A 23,124-nucleotide genomic window follows, 5' to 3' on the forward strand; every position below is an offset into this window, starting at 1 on the left:
ATGAAGAACTAGACAAATGGTTTGTATTGCGACTGCAGCTATTTGCGATGAAGGCGCCGAAAATTGATCGTACATCGCCATCCTCTCAACGAATTAGACGATATACTGACGGAGCTGTTACCGTGGATAAGAAAATCATGCGGTTGTGATCTGACAGACCCACCGAAGCGACGAACGAAAATATATTTATAGATCACACTTCTGACGACCGAAGACAATACGACGAACAATTCTCATCATTTGTATTGTGAATATAATGATGCAACAAGATCAAAGAGGTGGCGATGATCGATATCTATTCCTCTTAGATCCTAACGTTCGTATCTTTTCCCATGGTCGCCTAAATGCTCGGAGCTCATCATACACGCACCGTAGTAAAACGATGTGCATTTAGGCGAGCACGGTGAGCAAGACGCGCGGCGGATGTCAGGTAGCGTGGATATCAATCAACGCTATTGGTTTGATCCATTAACTCCCTGTAGCAGAATTATACAGTTGTACAATTATTCAATTATACAGTAAAGATGATTAAAACTGTTTCGATTGTAATCATTTCTTCAAAGAAGAAAAGAACTTATATTTAATGTATATCTACATTTATTTGTACGCTTGAACAATCATGGAGGAATAAGAATTAATACTTAAAAAATAGTTAACATTTCCTCGGCGCACCTTTTCGAATGTCTTTATCTCTTAAGATACCGTTCCCGTGAACTGGTAAAAACTATCTGAGATATTAGAAAATCCAAAGAGTTCGAAACGAAAATCGTACTTGATTTCGCACCTAATAATCCTATTTAAATAATAGCAGTGAGTATGCCAGAGACAGTGCAGAAACTATGTGAATGGCGTCCGTTGATTTATCTGTTTCCACTTCCCCTTCCTGTGAAATGAATCTTATAAAAGTATGCTCACTAGATAAAGACGATCGAACACGGCAGTCAGTTTATTCTAGTGCGAAGCTTGATAGTTATGTCATCGGTTAGAGCGTTCCATATCATTTTTGAGAGGCCGGGTGCCTCGTACATGGCCGGTGAAATAGTAAGAGGGACCATTATTTTGGATACAACGAAGACCAAGAACATCAGAGGTGAATCTCGAAAATTCAACGCAGAATATAACGCAATGCGTGTAACGCAATGCCTGTGCAATGCGAGTACAAGGCACTGTCGACATCTAATGTTACGATGTAGAAACCATTTAGTTACGTCTGACTGAAAGACTTAACAGGCTACAATAGCACTAAAGTATATTTCATTAAACACAAAATTACAAATTGTTTTCAAATTGTTCAAAGTTTAGAAGTGTAACTAATCAATTCCAGTTAATTTGTCATTAGAAATCTATTTTTAATCAATATAAGTTCAATCAATTTAATCAATATAATCAATATTATTATGAAGATGCGCGATAATTTGTTATGAACATACATATATAGGGATTAGACAAGTAGGTAATGAATAATTAATAAGTTCACTTTATATTTGGCGACGATTTGATTCATTTTTTCATGTTTGTCAGGATTTTATTACAGAGCGAAACTCCGATACTCATAAAGTACTTGCTTTCTGAAAATATATTTTGAAGGCTTGTAATTGATGCAATATTTTATTAAATAAAAAAACACTCGCATACTTCGACACAAAGAGAAGATAGATCACGATCTCGATTACCAAATATATTAAATTCATATTTATAGCGCATCTATATCGCGATCAGTATGTATATCATTATCTGCATGATTTATTTGACATTACGATTTGTACGATACTATATCTCGCCCATAATAAAATTTAATGCTTGAATTCGAATATTATAACTAAAATAACATAGTTATGAGCAGACTGTGTATTTTGTGCATTTGTGTTAAAAATAAGTGAATGGAATTGTAAAACAGTGAATGCGGGGGATAAATTTAACAGTGCTGTTACTTGATTTTCAACTTATTGTTATATCCCGATATTAATCACCCATCGTCCCTGTGTTATTTGATAACTGGAGATCACAAAGTGCACTTTCTTCGCGGTGTCATTTTCGAACGATAAATAAGCATATCTCGGGAGTTTAATCGCTCTGTAGTCTAATGACACGTTGTGACAGTGGATTAACTACCGTAGTAAATTGCAAATGATGCAACATTTCGCACAGTGCGGTATGTGATCCAGAAACTCTTAGGCACGCACATGATTTTTAAAAGTCATTATGTGTAGCGTATCCTTAAAGAAGTAGCGGCTGCACGTTGCACGAATTGTGCAAGCGTGGTGCGCACGTTAATTAAATCGGATATACGATAAGAGTTGATGTCTAATCTGCATGGTACCTGATTAATGAAACGTAGGAATCCACTACACTGCCAAGGGGGCGGCTCTTGTTCTATGGAGGGAAACCAGAACTAGAAGAGGCGAAAGGATCCACGAAACTTACAGGTCTTCTCAACACTACTTTTCGCAAAGAGTCGAAATACTAGTACCAAGTGAACGTGAGTGCACATTCGCCTTTATGTCACAGAGTATTGCGTAGGCAACGGCACATTTTTCATACCGCAAATATTCCCGAGGTGTACAAAATTTTTTTCAACATCTCGCAGCGAATTCCAGAATAGATCTCCCGGAGGGGCACCATCAATACCCATTTCAGTTCCAACTACCCACTGACATCCCCAGCAGCTTCGAACATACATATGGACATGTCAGGTACACGGTAAAGGTAACAGTCGACAGGCCCTGGAAATTTGATCACGAATGCAAGGTCGCTTTCACTGTCGTCTCCATTTTGGATCTGAACATACACCGAGACAAATGCGTAAGAGCTCGATTTGTTTTCGAAACAGACCACTGGCTGCAAATACTAAGTGAATTATCGTCTTTCACGAGCAGTTGGGACTTCACGAGGAAGTTCGGAAAAGCTTCTCCTGCTGCTGTTTCGATCAAGGCTCGGTGAACGTTACCATCCAAGTGCCATCCACCGGTTACGTTCCAGGTCAGACGATCAACACGTTGGTGAACTACGCGAATGCTTCTTCCGATGTTGGTATAACGAAGATTAGCCTGAAATTGGAACGAGTAAGTGAATCTTCGGTGATTCGGAGAGCCGTGCGATTAATTTTTTCACATTTTTCTTTGAAGGTGCTCAAGCTTCATGCGAACACCAGAACGAGGACCGAAGAATTCGAAGTTGCAGCATCTTCCTATGCAGGTCCTTTCACGACACAAGGAACCATTATCCTGGAAATAAAGGTGCCACCGATTCCACCATCTTACATGCCATTTTGCAAAATTCTGGATTTGGATTACTACCTGAAGGTTGGGGTCCACTTCACAGGCTCGTAAGTATTTAGGGTAGTCTGCACAATTGTTTCAAGTCATAACTTCGTTATTAATACATTTACGAAAAAATACTAAATGAAGAAAGAAAATGGCTCGAAAAGCACTATATACATGCAACATTGAAATCGTGAAAAATGTAAATTTTTTCAAGTTCTAACTACTGATCAGTATAGGCATTTTCATTAATAGAGGAATATGATATTGCAAGATATGAAATAAAAACTACTGAGCATGATTTGCGATAAGTTCGGGCGTCATGAAAAATGTACACAGCTATTCAACGTCACATCGATACAAACGGATATCGCTTCGAGCACCTTTTATGACGCAAGTCTTACTGCGTAAATCTATTCTCTATTATCGAATAACCTTTTATCATAGGTCGTTGGAATCGTGTAAATGCCCGCTACTTGATTCGAATAAAAAAAGAGTAACATTTTATTTAAAAAAATGACTACAACCTAAAAATCTTGAAAATTCGCCTCCTGCAAAAAAGTTTCTGTAGTATTATGACCCTCTTGAAACCATGCAACTTTTATTAAGAAAGTTAAGCATTTCAAGTTATTGCTGCATATGTCAATTATATATCTCATCATGTTGAAATTCTGATAATTCGAGCCTCCGAGAAATTATCTGATAAACGAATCAACGTCAATACCGTGTGACCGGAAGTTCGATATCCGAGGTATTAACAAATTTTCCGTTCATTTCGATCGCGACTTTTTATCTTTAATCAGTTAATAATTCAATAGATTACTCATATATCACTGTAAGCATCTGAATGCAAAATTTTTCTGATTTATGCTTTACTCTAAAATATTTTTTCCTAAAAAATTCAGGCATCTCAAAATTACGAGAAGATACCCCGTTCTAATTGGATCAGTGCCACTATATTATGCGCCAAGTGCACCAGATATTCAACCAATAAATATCACACCATATCCCACGAAAGAACCTGCCACATCGAATGCAACCCCAATGCCTGAAGTACCACAGCCTGGCACTAGCACTGACAACACACAACCACCGTACATTGGCTTCGTCGTTCCGGACCAATCTAATCCTGCCGTAACCTGGAATATACGTAAGAAATTATTTAAAAATTCAGTCATTTCTTCTTGGAATGTTCAGTTAAAATCAAATTTCAATTGAATCGTATAAAGCGATTTTATAGAACATTTACAAAATGATTGCTTTCCTTTTTCGTGGCGAATTCAGTTTATGGACACTTTGTATTTTTTCCGAATTTTAACCTTTTCTTTGCATACAGCACCCCCATCTTATGAAGAATGCATGATAGGAGCTCAAAACATTCGAGATGACGACGAATCCATCCACGTTGATGGAGCAAATACTCCTTTTAGACCCAAGTATCCTGTGTTCAACTATCCATCACCAAGTAAGTTCTTTACTGAAGCAAAATGCCATACATTTTTTACTACCTGTTACCAAATGCCTTGTATACGAGAGAATTTTCTTTTTAATTGAACATCATTTTCCAGGTGCAACAAACAGTTGAATGAAGAAATGAGAAAATAGTTTCTGTCGGAATTGAAGCACATTATAAACCGCGAATGTTTGAATGAACAAGTGCCCTTTGTACTTATAGCTACCATTGTACTCGCTTAACCAACTTACCTCAATGGATCTATTATTTCGGTATAAGTTAGTTACAATTTTATATAAAATTTTTTATACATATGCAATTATTTTTACAATTGCAATATATTGAAGTCTTACCGATATGCTTTCCATGTACATGACAAGTTGCATATTATTTACAACTTAAACTTTACGAAATCGTTTAAATAATTATTTAAATCAAGTTGAATTTAAATATGCACCTGTGTTTACGAAAAGAGTTCAAATCAAATAGAAAGTAGATACAATGCTATCACAAATTGCTACTTATGAAAAATACAGATATAATCAATAGTTAACTTTTTCAATAGTCCAGAAAAATTATCGATTGAAGGCTACTAAAGTCGTTCAGAAATCAGATTAAAGATCCTACCATTTGTAAGATTCTTGCACTATTGTGCAACTATCGCTTAACAGGAAAAGATATACTAGACATGTGTGGCATGTGATTGTTTCCGTACAATGTCCTTTCCTGCTATTGATTCGATGACTCATCTTGATAAAGAATCAAGTGAACTTACTACATCGGATAAACATGATGGACAGTCCGTCAACGCATGTAGATATGGAAGCACTAGTAAAGATGTCAGTTGATTGCAGGCAGTTTCCAGGCCTAAGTATTTGTATTTTCCTTCCGCCCACTTCCTGAAAATACGATCAATTTGTTTGCGAACTCACTCGATAAAGAAGATCCGAGTTGGACATCAGTCTTGTGCGCGAGTTCGACAAGATGCCATCGTTGAGGACGTTCAGTATCGCATTCGACCGACCAAACGCCGTGTATCAAGCCGGTGAATTGGTAACTGGTAACATTATCTTGGACGTAAGCAAGAACAAAACTGTCAGAGGCAAGTTTTAAAAGTTGAACGCAAAAATAGAGTGCACGGATTAAAAAGGTGGCGCTAGTTTACGTTCAACGTTGTAACGCGGAAAAAATTTAATTGTCGAATGCAGACTCAAATTATAATGATTATGTAAAGCTTAAGTCTCGTCGATGAAAACTACATATTGATAGAAACCATGATATACGTTTTAATCCCTTCACGCGCATGCCTATGTATGAACAGTTGTAAATTGTATAAACTTTTTTAAATTCGAAACTAAGATTTATTTCTTATGCGCTACAATTTTCTATTCATAATCATGATATAATCAGTGCGAATAATGTTTAAATTCTGGTATGTGAAGGATGGATGAAAATTTTTGTACTTTAAGGTGTTGAAACACAAAGAAGTTCGAACATGTTTATAGCAGACAGAATTAATTAATTTTATAAGAAACTTGTCCTTTAATTGACAGGAGCGCATTCTTACTTTGAAGTAAAGTAATAATTTAATAGCAATATTTAACAAATAGTTAAATAGTTCGTTGAAAATAAACTGACCTTTCGTCCTTCAAATTTTCAACGATCTTGTGACTTTTTTTTATCAAGTTTATTATCAAAGCAGGCATTGCGCAGCAAGTTTGCACAGTTATAAAACTGTTTCAAATATAATTTGAATCGAAAAAATCATACGGCCTGCGAAAAGCGGTATCAACGTTATCGCTCCGATTTTACGTACAGTATACATATACAAAGTATTTATATGAATAATTCCTCGCTTGTAGATGGAGTTGATATTGCTATTTTGCAAGTACTATAAAGTCGTTCATGTTATATTATCGGTACAACACACAGTTTTCAAATTTTATTCCAATTTAAGATAATTGTTTGAGTAACCACTATTGAAATGATTAAAAACGTTCCTACATTCAATTATTAAGAAAAATTGTGCATTAATTAATTTCTTCCAACAATAATTTTGAATTAGACGATTCAAACGATACGCGTACCATAAAGTACGACACCGTATTGCTATTACCATCTACATATATCAACAAAAGAGTCAATGATTGATTCACCTTGAACCTAATTAATGATATGCAGGGCTCTATTTCATTGCCAACGGGTCAGCAAGCGTGTATTGGACGGAATCATCGAGTTCAACTGATAGCGATGGCAAAAGCACAAGTACCACTGACAGCTATTCCGCTTCGGAGCACTATTTTACGCTGAGGGGCGATGCAATTGGTTCTACCGAATGTGAGTGTAGAACACTAATGTTTCGCGTATTTTTTCTCATTTTCTACACCCTATAGAATAATACGTAAAAGACGCACATATAAAAGACAATTCGCATTTATGGAACGACATTTTTCGACATCTTGCAGCGGACTCGAGAGTGGAACTCGAGGAGGGCTACCGTGAATATCCGTTTAAGTTTCAACTACCCTGTAACATTCCCAGCAGCTTCGAAAACTTCTACGGAAAGATCAGATATACGGTAAAAGCCATAATCAACAGGCCTTGGAAATTCGATCACGAATGTAAAGCAGCATTCACCGTGGTCTCCTCATTAGATCTCAATGCTCATCGCGAGAAATGCGTAAGAACTCTGTTTATTCTCGAAATACACCACCGATTCGAAATGTCAATTGAATGGTCGTTTTTTCGAGCAGCTAGGAATCTACGATGAAGCTCAGAAAAACTTGTTCTGTTGCTGTTACAAATTAGGAACAATGAATATAACAATACAAGTACCTACTTCTGGATACGTTCCTGGACAACTAATCAACACGTCCATGAACTTTGGAACTGCTTCGTCCCAAGTTCCAGTAACAAAGATCAGTACTAAGTTGGAACGGGTAAGTGAAGTAATAAAGATTTAGACAGCTGCATGGTTACTCTTTCTCTATTTTATATTCAAGATGACCAGATTTCATGCGACTACCAAGACTAGGACCGAATATTTCGAAATTACGTCCAGTTCGTATTCAGGACCTTTCTCGAGGCATACTTTAGCCAATTTAGAAATCAGAGTTCCGCCGACCCCACCATCCCACTTGTCATTTTGCAAAATTATAGACATGGACTACTACCTTAAGGTCATCGTCCATTTTCCAGCAACGTAAGTAAGATATGTTATTAGATCGGAACATTAATAGATTGAAACGCGCTTATCTTTTTGGTCAAACAGTATAATCGTAATACTAACTAGGCGAAATGATGAATACACCTGTTGTGACAATAAAACTCGTTAACTCGTGCTTCATATAGTAGAGTCGTAACTCTGTGCCTAGCGCAACCATAGTGATCAAAATCTTCCTGGTGTTTTTCCAATTGACGTTCACGCGATAGATCAAATCTGTGCATCTAAGACAAAGAAAAGTATGTTAATTTAATCGCAGTAACAAGTAGAATACAATAACGAGGCGAACGTGTAAAGTAAAATTTGTTTGCATGACACTTCGTTTTCAAGAGAAACAAAAGACTCTGATGGCTATTACAGACAACGACTGATGACACTGTTCTCTACACACTATTTATACTTTGTTCATACAAAGCAAACGTGTACATCACGTTTGGAAATTCCATTTTTTCGAAAATGAAGCCTTAACTGCAAGCAGTTTTATTTTACACTTCCGACTTACTTTTTCGTCTGGAATCATTCTTTTCACGGTTGCATCATGAACATTGAAACATCCTGTGTCCACTTCGTTCTCACTGAAACATTTCTCTGTGAAAAATCAGCCATATTAAACTTCAAAGAAGATACCCTCTTATAATCGGATCCGTGCCATTATATATTGAACCGAGTGCACCTCATGAACCGCCATATATTGCAAAAGAACCTGTTGCGTCGCCGCTAATATCACTACCAGATGCACCACAGCCTGGTGTTTCTAATACGCAACCACCACACGTGGGGTTCATCGTTCCGGACCAAGCTGGTACATCTACAAATTGGGACATACGTAAGAAACTATTAACATATTTAATTTATTTCATTCCCACTCTGCTAGAACCAAATTCTAAAAAAAATATCCATTACTAATAAGCCAGTGGTAGTAACAATTTTAATCGCAGTGCAACAAGTAAAACTTGGTAACGTGATGTATTAACTCTTTTTAGTATTACTATACGAGAAGAGATTGATCAGATATCCTATAAATCCTATTAATAAGGTTCAGGTAGATAAAGTGTATAGACAATCTAAATATTCGTTTTTTCTTCGTATACAGCACCTCCATCGTATGAAGAATGCATATCAGGAACTCAGCATATTAAAGATCATGATGAATCCGATTATGTGCGTGGTGCGAATACTCCTTTTTCACCGAAGTACCCCGTGTTCAACTATCCAACACCGAGTATGAACTTTAATTATTCTACAGCCTAAATGCCATAAAGTAGAATCACTTTCTAATCGGTTGTACTTTTGTAGGTGCACCAAGTAAATAAATGAAGAACTAGAAAAATGGTATTTATTGCAACTACAGCAGGGGATGGAAGATGCTTGAACGAGCAATTGCTATTTTTATGAAGAAAGAAGCTTTTCAATCAATTCTTGTAACATTCAACTCACTCTTCGGCGTGATGCATTTGACCTGTAACGTTAACTTGAAACAATCTACTTTGTTATACTATATCGGATTTACTATTTTCTGATACAAAATACTTTGTGATTTCATATGTACATTGTCTTAAAAATATATACACAATTATTTGCATTGTTGATTTCTTTTAAACACAAAATCGCATTCTGTGTTCGACTTAACTCTGACTAGTACGTTGAGAATCAAATCACAACCACAGAGTTGTGGTTGCTTGTGATCAAATATGAAATGCCAAAAAATCGTTACTAATTAGATTGCGTGTGTTTCTGCTTATCCTCTGTGTGTTCCCGGCCGAATTCGGGAGGCATAAGGGAAAAGCAACGGTTTTACGAAAATGGTATATTTACACAATTTATTTCATATCTCAACATCATCATATTGTAATCATAATCATCATCGAGTCGTATAATTAGAAAAAAAGTAGCGACGTATAATCGTTTGCAAAAAAGAAAGATAGAAAAGGAGGAGGAGAAGAAGAAGAAGAAGCAAAAGAAGAAGGGAAGAAACATTGGTACAATTTTACGGAAGTAGCAGTACAAAAAGAATGAGGGAGATTTGTCGCAAACAAGTTTATCAGCGAAACTAACGAATCACAAATCGGTCGTTTTCAAAACGAATTTGGGTGAGAGGGGTAAGTAACAACGAACAAAATCTAAATAGATTAATAATGAGATTACGTGGAGAAGACCCTCGTCGGAAGCGTCGGCTAAAACGGAACCGAGAGAGGACTGTAAGGAAGAAGGCTTATCAACAAGTCGCGAACATATCTCGAATCGATCACTCGCATAACATTTCTCTCTACTCTAATAAATGTATATACCTCAACTTCGCAGTTCAGCAAATACACACGGTACGAATCGCATTTCAACCACCAAATGCCCGAGAAACGTGTCATTGTAGGAACTGAACCCAACCGTCTTAACGTTAAAGGCTGTCTTAAATACTGAGAACAGACACGGATCGCCATTTTTTTCTATCGTTTTTCTCGGTGACTTTGCTATCGGATGACAGTGAAGATGTTCCGTTTTATCGTTTGTGTTTCTTTCGTTTTGTCTTTTTTTTTTAGATTATACTTTCCACTTTCGGTTACTTTCATTTGGATAAAAGTAAACGTATGTGAGAGAATTGACACGCGACGGAGAACTATTTAACGAAGGTTGATAAAGTCAATTCCAATGACCGTGACGTTTAGTTGCTGCTGGTCCCATTTCGTACTATATCGTCAATCGTGGTCGCAACAACGGTTGTGATCACACTCTGCTTTGACGGCAAAGATCTCGTATTTTGCTTTCTTCAGTTTCATTTTACTCGGTTTTGTAATTACGAATATCATGGTAGTCACAAGAACATCCGACGCAGAATTAAATAAAGACTAAACTACGAGAAATTCCTGTACACCGTTCTTCGGTTTCGAGCGGTAATCCTAAGTTAGTGGCATTCGGTGTTTTTATAGAAGTACCTCAAGGGCTCGTCAGATCACTAGTTCGGAGACCGTATAATATATGCGTGATGGAACGAAAGTAATCGGTAGCGTCGGACGTAGGAACGTGTACGTCGTATCTTTCTATGTCGCAAGCTGCAAAATTAATTTAGACTCGACGAAAATCGGCGGTAAGGGAAACAAGAAATAAGTCGAATAAGGAGAGCCAAGAACCCGTTCCGGAAAAGCATTCGATGTTCGAGAAATGAGAAAAAAATAAAAGGAGTATATAAAGCGAAAGATAAATACGAATATTTTTAAAAATCATTATACTTTAAAAAAAAAACAAGAAACGGTAAAAGCGCTTGGACATTTGAATATTGCGTAGATCGCGCGCGGTCTAATGCATGCATTTTTTTAGACTCGATAATGTTTCCTGACATTTCCTCGTCTCTTTTTTTTTCAATTTCTCTCTGATTATCCTGATTCATCGGGAGGGGAAAGGAACTGTGCGCTCCAACTTTACAAAAATTTGCTTCGCTTATATTACAATAACCTTCCCTCGATTTAAGACATTCAACCCTTAATATATTATTATCATAAATAAATTTGGTCTATCGGTAATATTGTGAATACGCCGGTACAAATACTGGCAGTATTTGGTTAAGTAAAAAATCATGATCACTAGAAGAGGTAACTGGTAATCGAATAGAATCTCGAATGCGTGAAATGAACATTTCTTTATCTTTCTTTCTTTACTATTTCTTTGTTTTCCTCGCTTTGTAATATATTGCAATCGCAATGTATCCAGCAATAAGAAACGACAAGATTTATCAATCCTTACGGACAACAAAAGAGAGCAATGTACGACACGCATGTTACAACTTCCAGTAAACTTGATTTAACATTCTTCATTGGGATTGCCGGAAGTGACGCAGATCTATTCGCGATAACATTCGAATTTAGTGCATGCTCGCTGGCAAAGAAAACGTAATGGCAAAATATTGTGTGTGTGTGCGCGCGCGCGCGAAACAATGTAAAGTTTAATAAAACAAAATAAATGTTATCGAACTTGATTTCGTTGAAAAAGTTACTATAAAAAAATGCTTGAATACTCGACAATCAGAGACTTGCAAAAAGTTTTTGGTATTGTTAGTATTCGTTACGAACATGCAGAAATTTGAATACCTTGCAAATAGATCTGCCATGAAGTCACCCGTAGGAAAGTATACTGAGTCAGTACATCCATTTTAAAGAACAGGTAGTTGCAAAGTTGTCTTTTAACATTTCCATTTGATCCACAAAACTGTCCCGGTCAGCATGTATTGTAAACTATTCGTGACCCACTTATTAGTTTCTTTTTGCAGCACTTTGTTTTAAAAAAATAATTAATGTTATTGCTGCCATTGCGGTATGGCGCAATGGGTTCAAGACAAACATCAACATTTCGTCTCTACCATATCTGTATACATACATTCAATACAACATTAACATTAACTGAGATTAAGGAAAGGCATAATTTACATTGTCGCCGTGTGTTGATCCAAGTCATGAACCAGAGGACACTGAGTTGTGCACACGTAACGTGTGTTTCATTTTTATAGTGTGTGGTATGTCTTTACGCGATCACTTTACATTATTACACTTTGTTTCATTTTCAGTCCGCACGCTTCCCAAAATCCTGCAATCAAAAATTCTTTGTGTTAACTATATAACATTCTTTAGCATGATAATTAAATAATAATAAATACTTACCACAATTATATGTGCAGCTTAACCTTCCCTCTTAATGGCACCTGGTGCTTCTGCCAATCCTTTAACTTTCAATCGATCAGCTGTTTTAAGAAATGCAGGCAGTTGATCTTGCGAGACATTAACTTCTCCAGCATACATAAATTCCAAAATAGCTTGCAGATGACTGTATGCAACATCTTTTAGAATTATAATGGGATGTTTGGACGGATTTTCCTACAATAACTCTATAGTTAACAACGTTGTTCTAAACAATTTGACTTAACATAAGAGTAATAACGTACCTCTAATAATGACTTAAAATAAGGACTACAAGCAGATAACACCATCTTATGTGCTTTACAAGTCTGACCATCACAAGCTAACGTCACATCCGTGAAACTTTTCTCATCTCGTAAGTGTTTAAACGACGATACCATATTAGATTGGAAATCATTCCATTTAAGAAAAAACTGTTGCTGTTCATCTGCCATTATTGACACTCAATATCCTGACAATCTTCCCTTGAATTTGTAAGCTGAAAATATTCTTGGTTATCAACACACAACTTCCTATACTACAGGAAGCATAATATTACACATATATTAGAAACATAAGGATGGTAGGAACCAGTTCAAGGCGCATTAAGCGCAGAAACATATAAACACGCGTACAAATCAACTGTTTCATTCACGAGCGAAATAAGGATATTGCGATGATGAAGATCGGTTTACAAGTAAAAGATAAAGTTTCCGAAACGTTCGCGGAACGGAACGTCGAAGAATCGCGCGTAATTCAGCGTACCAGATTTCGTCTAGGTTAAGCGAAAAACACATTCAACAGATTAGATCGAACGTGTTTCGAAGAACTTGCTGAATCGAGAGCGGAAGTAAAAAGCAAAGTATTGTGGCGTAACAACAACTGGTTTTATTCCGAGGTACGAGTATGCTTCGTGATACATGTTAATTGCATTTTGTCATAACAATACGCGTACATACAACGGATCGTTCCGTCAAAGGGACTCGTAGATTCCAAACACGGGCCAGGAATACAAAAACACGCGTGAAAAATAACCTAATGAGTTCGTTTACTCACCAGCAGCTAACGGACCACCGAATCCTCAGAGGTAACGGTGATTCACAAAAGGAACGCGAAAAATATATACACTACCGAAAAGTTTTTACGCGAATGTTACGAATTTTTTGTTGCGGCTAATATCACGTCGAAGAAATTCGGTCAAATTCGGATCTTTCCGTCGCAGGTCGGTTCGAAAACACTGTACCGACTGGCGGCAGATTTAATTTTCGTGCGCGAGATGGCGCTCTAGGAGGCTTTTGGAAAAACGCTCGGTATTCGCGCTTCATAAATGTCAATCCAAAATTGTATATCGACGTCAGCATGCAAAATGCATTCCCAGCTACATTATTAGAAGACTCGGCCTCCCGAAATGGTTTCCTCTACGAAAATAGAGATCTATGCTTGTCGCATAATCTTTCCGTTCAATTGTTTGTTTCCCGCTCATTTTCGAATTTCATTCAAATTATTAGTATTACATCGTGACAGAATATTAAATACAATTTGTACGGGTTCTTAACCATTTTAGAACTCTGAATTCTGAACAACGATCTAGCATCTGATGTCGATAATATCCTGTCTCGCTTTGTTACCGCTAATTGCGCAATCTCACGCAAGCAATTGGACAGATATCAGCATATAAGCTAAGTGACAAATCGAATGTACCTTCTGCTACAGAGAAATCGGTTGTCATCAACCATACGACAATTATAGTAACGATAATCACTGGTTGAATGACACGCGATAGAAATCTCTCTTTGTGTTGGTAGAAACGGAAGAGATGCTAAAGTATTGAACTAATTGAAGCGCGAAGATGAGAGTCACTTTAATTCTTTATCATTCGTTGAACAGAAGTCAATTGATGCGGCTGCATTCACAGTTACCCAGCAATAATTAGATCTCGAAGATTTTAACTTGCAGTAATCTTTTAATCGAAGGAAGTCAAATTATTTATTATGTAATTATTAGTAGTATCGTTATTAGTATCATTAAGTAATCATTATACATTTATGGTACAAGTAAATTGTTAAAATACTGGAGAGAAGAGTTTAATATGCTATAATATGATGTTGTATGACAAACAGTTGAAAATTCTTTTTATTATCATTCGATTATGTTTATTTAGGTGACAATGGCCGATAGATCATTCGATCAACAGTAATTAAGATTCAGAATACAGTTTAGATACGTTCTTTAATCAACGTAGCATATTTCGAATCGTTTGTTGTATATTTCGTACAATCACCAGAACTTTCGCCCAACTTGCACGGTATAATTAATAACTATTATATGTTAGCCGATATATTGGTTTATTTAAATGCTGTAAAGATCTTTTAGATGCAATTTTTCAGATTTACTTTCTTCTATTTTCTTTTTTTTCATCTTTCATGGTGGCAGGCCCAATAGTGTACATATAAAAGAATGTTCCAATAAACTAGATAAATCTTCCCACATGTTGATTGAAAATCTCAAAACATGCAAATCTGGTAATTATCTCTGGCGTGTTAATGGCGGGAGATAATAGTTATTGAAACGTAAACTCATTAAGTAAGATTCGGCTATGAAACGTAGCCCTATACGGGCCGCAAGGGAAACACTTCGAAGCGGGTTGATCCACAAGGGTATCAAGTTATCATGCAGCTCGGGTACCCTCCAACAATACCGTATCTCTCATTGGCTGCATCGCGGAGAGAAATGTGCAGGGTGGTGTCGGCAACGTCTGCAGAAATTCTTTCGATTTCCGTGGAAAATCTGTGGTTTGAAAGGGAGGCAATCGGTCCTGTATGAGTTCTTATAAATAGACTCAAGAAAGTCGAGCACCGGAAAAGTTTTCTTGTCGCACGATGCTGCGGTCGGGACGACAGCAGCGTGTCAAGCCGTTGGACAGACGAGAATGAACCGTGGGCCTTTTGGAAGAAAAGAGAGCGAGTGGGCGTTGGAGTAGGAGGAGGAAAAGATAGATAGAAGAGGAAAAAAGATAGGAACAGTGAATCGAGCTGGTTGGGAGGGGTGTGGAAGGGTCGAAGAGGTTGGACGCGCGCGGATCGCACCGAGTGGAAAGAGGAGCGGCGTGGAGCGGCGTGGAGCGGAGCGGAGCGTGGCGAAGAGGAGAGGCACGAGGCGAGGGAAGCGCGTAGCGCGAGCGCAAGCGCAATGAGCCATGGAGTTGGTCTGAACGCGCGCCACATTGAAAGCTTGCGACATGCCGCGAAGCGGTTCAGTCGCGCGCCAGCTTTCGTGCGGGTGGTATCGTTTTCCAGTTTTCTCGGTGTTATTCCCTGTGGTGTACCGTGGCAAGCAAGGAAAAAAGCCCGCGTAGGCGTGGTGAACATTGACGCGTTGGCGCACACACGAACCACGCGGACAAGCTAACCGAATAAGAAAACGCGTCCGATCCGAGACGATTGGGACGATCGCGACGACAAGCGTGTGTACGCGTCGTCCTCGAAAATTGGAATAGAGTCGAGGGTCGCGTTTTGCTACTCTTGGCACCAGTGTCGCATCTCTCTCGGCTGATCGGCGCGCACGGGAGGATCTCCGGCTTGCCTAGCTGCAAGAGATCGCGTATCCCGTAGTGAAGTTTCTGCGGCGCTGATCCCTGTTTTCCGATCGCGGTGGACCAGCACACATAAAGACGTTCGTAGATCTTGAAACGGGTGATTATAGCAAAACTTACGGAAATAACCGTATTGCGTATCTGTGATGTGCGAGTGAGCAATGGAGTCACCAGTCATGTACGATTCAGCGGCCCATCAGGCCCAGGTCCACGGAGCGGCCGATCTTAAGAAGACCCAGGTACTCAACAACAACAACAACCACCAGAGCAACAACAACAATAACAACGCTCCGAACAACAACAACAATTCTGCCCTGCAGGTGAATCATAATCACAATCAGCAGCAGAACAGCGCAGTGGTCAGCAAGGTCTCGGCGAGCAAGGCTAGCCTTCACCAGCAGTACGCGGAACACTGCGCCGCGGCCGGCGAGCTGACAGACTTGAATACGCCGGAGATATCGTTGGATCTGCAACACCTGATCGACGATAGCCACTTCAACGACGGCCTGTTGGACATGTTGGGCGCGAACAACGGAGCGGTGAAGCATGTCCGAACGCCCGGTTATCCGCGCACCACGCTCGCCTACATGCCGCAACCGGTGCACAGCGGAGCGAGCTACCACCAGGGCAGCAATAGCTGCAGCGACAGCAACAGCTCCAGCTCCGAATCGCCCAGCATCAAGGAAGAACCCTTGGACCCGGCGGACTATCGTCGCCACTGTCCGCAGTATCCGCCAGGTGGGTACAGTCCAGTGACCAATGGGCCCTTTGCCAATGGTGCACCAACGTTCACCACCCTGACACCGTCCACGGTGCCCGGCGGTCATCCGGGCGCGCCGGTTCACCAACAACCACCCAGAGGTGGCCCGATGAAGCCGGTGATGGCACATCAGCATCATGCGAACAGCGCAGCCGCCGCAGCCAGGAAACAGACCAAGGCCATCGACAAGGCGAGCGACGAGTATAGGAGACGACGCGAGAGGAACAATATCGCCGTGAGGAAGAGTCGCGAGAAAGCGAAGGTACGATCGCGGGAGACGGAGGAGAAGGTGAAGCTTCTGGTGAAGGACAACGACCTGCTCAAAAAGAGGATCGAACTGTTGACCGAGGAACTGAACGTTCTCAGGTCTCTGTTCAGCAGCGTCGGCGTCGTGCCTGAACAGCTGCATCGCGAGATCTCGAGGCACCTCGACCAGTTCCAGCAGCACGCGGTGGGACCCATGTAGCCCTCAAAGTCGACCCCGAGCAGCGCAGTGGTATCGCGCTGTTACCCCTTTCTCTCATCCACGGGTGTCGACCTTCGTCTCTCGGCTCTCGGCCCGATACGATTGTGAGAGGAGTCGCGCACCTGGTCGTCGACCGAATCCCGGAGTCTCTCGATCCTCTCGCAGCGTCTCCAGGAACCATGCGCGGAGGACGTCACGGCTAGAGCCGCGAACGCGGCTACTGCGTCTTTGACTAATTCCACAAGTGGGGAATAAGAGGTGCACGTGCGTGACTCGGGAGAGCCGCACGCTGCCGGAGGACGGAAAAGACGCGGAGAGAATGGAGAACGGAGACGGGCGCGCAGATAAGTGCAGAGGAACAGAGACGGAGAGGACCAACGAAGCGAAAGGAGGGAGAAGCCGTGACTCGATCGAGGAAGAGGCCTTCGTCGCTTCTCCCCGGGGATTGAGCCTTTTTGGCAGCTTCTGGTCGACGACTTCACGTGGAAGAAAAGTGCCTCCGCTTGTAGCGAACTTTTTTACACCGAGTGCACCGGACACTTCCCCCGTCCCACGCCCCCAACTCACCTGACCCCACGATTTCCGTCTGTACAAATAGGAACAAACGAAACGGAGAGCAAGCACCTCGCGAACGAGATGCTTTACCTGCGAAACGAGATATTTCGACTCGATCCTTTGTTCCCTCTAATCTTACGACCCCTATCTTGCGTATCTACCTTTACTGCGACTACTGTAAAGACTGGGTGGTTGGCGCACCACGTGTGTTTTCTCGCGGGTCCGCCAGCTCATTCGATCGCGTAATTCGCAACACGTTGCGACTACGAACAAATCATGCGTCGATGTGTACAAGCGCATCAATCACACTTTCACAGACACACGGACCTCCCGTTCGCGTACGCACGGTCGTGCACACACGCGTAGACATGGTCGCGAATAAGATCGGTGGCGCGCGCGCGCGCTCGCGAGCGCGTGCGCCTACGTGACGCGAATGAGAGAGTTCGTTCGCATAAATCTTCGATTCTCCCGGCGGTATATATTTTCGATGCATCTTCCATAAACGTTCGCGAGCACATAAACGGAAACACGCGCGCGCACAACGATGACGCGGATGGACGCGCGACGATGCTTGCGTGCAACGCCGCGCTCCACTCGGATTTGTTCTTGAGATACCGGCCAATTTAATTAGACTATCGTTCTCATTACCAAGTACCTAAAACGATAAAGCATACCGAGATACCGTGAACCGCGGCGCATCGGCGTCGCCGACGACACCGTTTCGCCGGTCCTCGCGTATTCGTATTTTCTCGATAGGACGCGGATCACGCGGCCGTCCGTATGACACACCGATGGTAGAGACAAACAAAAAAATGTTCACTCTTACACATGCCCTTGTATTATAGCTCTATATTAATTTTATTATATTCGAGAGATGTATGTACATAAAAAAAGCTAATATATTTTGTTAGAGAAAAGAAACGATGTGTTCGTGTTTGATGAGTCAGAATGAATGAATGTAGGTGCGAATGAGTCGGTGAGCTGAGCGACAGAGGAACCGAAGAAAATATATTTCTCATTAGACAAGCGCGCATGTGTCCAACAAAACAATCGTTATAGTTATAAATTTCAATGCGGAAGCATGCTAGAGATTACGGTGAGAGAGAGAGAGAGAGAAAGAGAGAATGAGGATGAGAGGATGATAGAGAGATACATAGATAGAGCGAAAGAAAGAGAGAGAGAGAGAAATTCTATATTTTGCCGACGTTACCTGGGATTCGGTCCAACCGAGCCCCTCACACCTTAAGTTACCGTAAAATCGCGTGAAGCGGGCTTCATTTCATTAAGTCTTATTTTTTCGTCCTTCCTCGTTCGTAGATTCGATCGTGTGCGAGAGAACGATATTTGTTACTACCTTATATACGTACTTGTGCGACAAGTTTAATATTCTCTTCATTAATTCTTTTTTGTTTCTAAGATGTTTGTCGGGTCTCTCGGTAATGCACGACTCAAAAACGACGCGTGCGCGTGCACGCGTTTCTTGGCGTATGACTGATGTATGTTAGGTACGAGATTACCTGTCACGGTTGTCTTATTGTCTATGCACAAATATATTTTGATATAAAAAATCGAACGGCTATTTTGTTTAACCCATTTCTCTTCTCACCTCAATCTATAGACTATTCAAGTATCCAAATAGAAAATATATTACAGAAGAAAATTCACATAGATTAGTAACAACTCGTGTTACTTTGAATTTATGAATCTCGTACAGTTTCATGTACGTTCAATTTGGTCTTCAGTTCAATTTACAGATCCTTTATTATGCCTACTAATTGACTTTGCAGGTTCTTATACATTCTGAAGGTTCACACAAGTTTACATTATCTACTCAAGTTTAATAACTTCGATAAATGAAAATTACCCAAAAGTGTTCTAAATCTTGACTTATACATCTTACTGTGTTCAAGTTTTCCTTGTTCATAAACAACCGATAAAACTGTGTTTGTCGGATTTTGTTCCCACCAGCTTGACGCCAGCTTTTTCAGAAGACGAAGAAAAATTCCAAATCGCCGTTCCCGCTTCTCAGTCCCGCCAAAAATGTTTGCATCAGGCAGTCGCCGCGAGAAAACAAAACGATCGATCAAAACTTTTCCACGTTTCTTCCGCGACGATAGCGAAAGCAAACGCGAGACACCACGCGGACAATGAAACAGGATCGCGCCGGTTAGAAAGGAGCTTTGCTCCTTGGACAGGGGGGCAACGCATCAATAAAGCTGTCGCCCGATAAAAATCTCGTCCTGTACTACACGCACGTATCGTACATACGAGTAGGTACACGTGCGCATGCGGAAAGCAATCATAACTGTTGGCCGCGCGAATCCATCGAGTAATGAGTCACAAGATAAGTTCGTTGTTAGTCAGATAAATAGATTAACACCATTGTGACGATCACGGCGTTCCTTTTGTGCTCGCGGTGAACAGGATTCGAATTTCTACGCGTTCCTCGATCTTACCGATGCCGTGTGGTCACGCATGAAATCGACGGCCTTGCAGCTCGACCAATTACATCATTTTTTCATACGTGAAAATTTGGTATTTACCATTGGTTTTCTAATCTGAACCAATGAATGCACTTGTGGCGATAATTCTCCAGCTTCTGAGATATTGACAAATCTGCTCTTGTCTTCTACTGTTTTTTTGTGTAATTATAAAGGATATTCCCCTAAAACGCATCATACGATCATCTTCGCTTGCTGCGATGATACCAGAACTCTTCCTTTTGTGATTTCAAGGAATAAATCAAATAGAGTCGTCACCTTTCTATAAATGTCATTTTCAATGCACGAGTTTCCTCATTGTATATTGCACCTAACTGTTTACCCATCCATGATAATAAGTATGATCTGATAAAATACTGGCGTCCTCGAGTAATACAAATGCACACAATTTCTGTTAGGTCAATCGACGCGCCAATAAAAGCAACAGGTTCTCCACGTTGGAGGATAACGCCGAGTTTCCTCGCATGCGCGTTCGCCTTCTAGCAATTTCAAATATAGTTCGAAGATCTTTGACGACGCGTTATCGTTAATAATGGATTAGGCGCGTTCGGGGCTCGCGTTACTGGCATTCGTCGACAGAAATTGCGGTATTTATGTGCGTGAATATTACTTTAGAGACTAGTGTCTGATGAATATGTAAATAATCGCGATAAGCGGCGGCTACTGTCCTTTCTTAGACACCCTCGATATTCGAGCGCTGTCAACTAGTAGTAAAAGGCACGCCTCGACGCGGTGGAACGTTTTGCGAATGGATCTTATCGAGCAAGTGAAAGTGACGAGCCCGTAGGTCTATATTTGACTTCGATAAATCGTCGATGGACAACGGTTACGGCTGTCGCGCTGCTTTCCCAAAAGTTTCGACCGGGGAACGTGCCTCGGAGGAGCCATTAAGTACCTACGCATTCCGAGGCTGCATGAACTTGTGAGCAAAGTCCTCAAACTTGGCGGTGAGTAGTTTCTATATTTATAGACTTTGACAAATTCAGAGGCTTACGAATTTCAGTGCCTGGGAGTCTTCGAAAACTCGGAATGAAGAGCTTCGCGATCAAGGATCAGATTCGTTCAAATACTCGTACATCAATCTTCTCTCAATTATATATTTTTCAACCTTCTTCTTTGGGATAAACGTTGATCCTCTTACTGGGCAGCTAATGATCTAAATCAACCGCTAAAGAATTAGGTTCTAGCCGAAACGTTAGAAGCTTTGCTAAACTCAGGTGCTACTTTAGAAATCTTCGAGGACGCCGACATTGTTTGGAAATTCTGAAGGAGTTAGGGGCCGTTAAACCGAGAGTTTGAAGAACCCAAGAATTTTGGAACCTAGAGATTTTCGAAATTCGGACCAGGAGATTCAGAACCTCGTAACTTAGGAGTCGCTTGGGAAGCCTCCGAGAAAGCGGAAGATTCCCCCGACTAGAAATTCGGAAAGAGTTAGGAGCCGCTAAACATAGAACGCCTTAGAATTTCGGGACCTCGTGCCGCATAGGTCTCCGAAGATAGGGCTGAGGATACCTAGGGTGGACTCCGCGAAAGTTACGGTTCACTTGGCACCGCGTCACGATCCACCTTTAAGAGGGTAACATAATTAGTCGCCGGCTTACGTCAATCTGTCTCAGGGCTGAAGACCGCCCCGGGTTATAAATATGCGGTCGCCGCGAAAACCGTTTCCGGAGTGCTCGACCTTCCGCTGTCCAGGAGGAGTTTTCCTGGCAGAGCAGGACGACCGAGGAAAGGTAACCGCGACGAACGCAATCGAGCACTTAGTCCGGCGAGCCCGCGAGTTCTACGACGACCGAGCAACGTTGACACACCTGCGACGGACTAATCGATACTTTAATTACTCGGAGGCGTTACATAATCGCAGTGCCGATGTTCCGAGGATCGACTCAGTCTGCCAGCGCTAGATAAGTCGCTCCAAACAGTCTGGTCGTCCCGGTGACGGAACAGAAGCGAAACGAATGCGCTTCCGCTCCGCGTTAGGAGGCAGAAGGACAACGAATGCGGATTGTGTGGCTCGTCGCCGCGTTCGAACTATGACATAATGCACCGAGTTTTGACGCCGGTGTGTCTGCGTGCACATGTCTCGGTCGTCGCTAGTTTTAGACACAAGCTCTGCCAACGACGGTCGCTCGAACGATGCGTGGACCCTCGCCGGACTCGCTAGATTAACCGCGAATAAACGTCAGACTCAAAACTCGACCAGGATCGCAAAATATTCGCGGTCGACGTCACGGAAATGACATTCCAGCTTCTTCTTGACCGATTGCTCCAGATATCAACTTCCTCGGGCGAACGGCTCGCGCGTTAATCTCCGACAAATGTTTCACGGAAGAATGGCCTCCACCCCTGTTGTCGAAAACGCTTTTCCTCCGGCCGGAATCGCCGTGTTCTGACAGTATCGTTGTTATTAGCGACACACTGGCAACGGTACTGTTATACCTTACATACACCCCCCTGTTATCCGTCTCTATTCTGGCTCCAACGGTATATGGGTTAGGGCCAGCTCCACCAACACCGTTCCTCACCCACGCGTCCGCGCCCGCGCCCGCTTCTTTCCCTCGCGCTCGAGGAGGAACACGCATTATCTCGTGCGACCGAGCCCGTTCACGCTTCATCTGAGACACGCATAATTTCACGAGTAATTGGAAAATACGCT

At 41.3% G+C, this 23,124-nt stretch overlaps 4 protein-coding genes across 5 annotated transcripts; 3 read left to right on the top strand and 1 right to left on the bottom strand.

The window, feature by feature from the left end:
- The first annotated feature begins 933 nt into the window (after window positions 1-933).
- On the top strand, window positions 934-5,570 carry LOC144474498 (arrestin domain-containing protein 2-like). Of its 2 annotated transcripts, XM_078189376.1 has the most exons (8): window positions 934-1,090; window positions 2,339-2,479; window positions 2,588-2,802; window positions 2,877-3,062; window positions 3,126-3,325; window positions 4,166-4,410; window positions 4,597-4,725; window positions 4,829-5,570. In XM_078189376.1, the coding sequence occupies exons 1-8, from the start codon at window positions 973-975 to the stop codon at window positions 4,843-4,845; spliced, it is 1,251 nt and encodes a 416-aa protein (XP_078045502.1). In that variant the 5' UTR covers window positions 934-972; the 3' UTR covers window positions 4,846-5,570. The 2 variants fall into 2 exon arrangements, with proteins under 2 accessions (XP_078045502.1, XP_078045493.1); XM_078189367.1 differs by lacking the exon at window positions 4,829-5,570 and having other exon boundaries at window positions 4,597-4,814.
- Window positions 5,571-5,658: 88 nt separating this feature from the next.
- LOC144474505 (arrestin domain-containing protein 2-like) lies at window positions 5,659-9,518 on the top strand. Its single transcript, XM_078189391.1, has 8 exons — window positions 5,659-5,815; window positions 6,895-7,050; window positions 7,179-7,393; window positions 7,467-7,652; window positions 7,716-7,915; window positions 8,539-8,762; window positions 9,030-9,158; window positions 9,233-9,518. Exons 1-8 carry the CDS (start codon window positions 5,698-5,700, stop codon window positions 9,247-9,249), a joined length of 1,245 nt encoding a protein of 414 aa, XP_078045517.1. The 5' UTR covers window positions 5,659-5,697; the 3' UTR covers window positions 9,250-9,518.
- A 224-nt stretch (window positions 9,519-9,742) lies between these two features.
- Lolal (longitudinals lacking protein-like) lies at window positions 9,743-13,780 on the bottom strand. The gene is made up of 4 exons (XM_078189404.1): window positions 13,651-13,780; window positions 12,861-13,093; window positions 12,580-12,792; window positions 9,743-12,505 (listed from the first exon to the last, which is right to left on the bottom strand). Exons 2-3 carry the CDS (start codon window positions 13,047-13,049, stop codon window positions 12,598-12,600), a joined length of 384 nt encoding a protein of 127 aa, XP_078045530.1. The 5' UTR covers window positions 13,050-13,093; window positions 13,651-13,780; the 3' UTR covers window positions 9,743-12,505; window positions 12,580-12,597.
- A 2,028-nt stretch (window positions 13,781-15,808) lies between these two features.
- LOC144478270 (CCAAT/enhancer-binding protein) lies at window positions 15,809-19,529 on the top strand. The gene has a single exon (XM_078196037.1). The coding sequence runs from the start codon at window positions 16,348-16,350 to the stop codon at window positions 17,410-17,412; it is 1,065 nt and encodes a 354-aa protein (XP_078052163.1). The 5' UTR covers window positions 15,809-16,347; the 3' UTR covers window positions 17,413-19,529.
- Window positions 19,530-23,124: the final 3,595 nt, after the last annotated feature.

The sequence above is a fragment of the Augochlora pura genome, chromosome 2 (assembly GCF_028453695.1).
Source record: "Augochlora pura isolate Apur16 chromosome 2, APUR_v2.2.1, whole genome shotgun sequence".
NCBI classification, from domain to species: Eukaryota; Metazoa; Arthropoda; class Insecta; order Hymenoptera; family Halictidae; genus Augochlora; species Augochlora pura.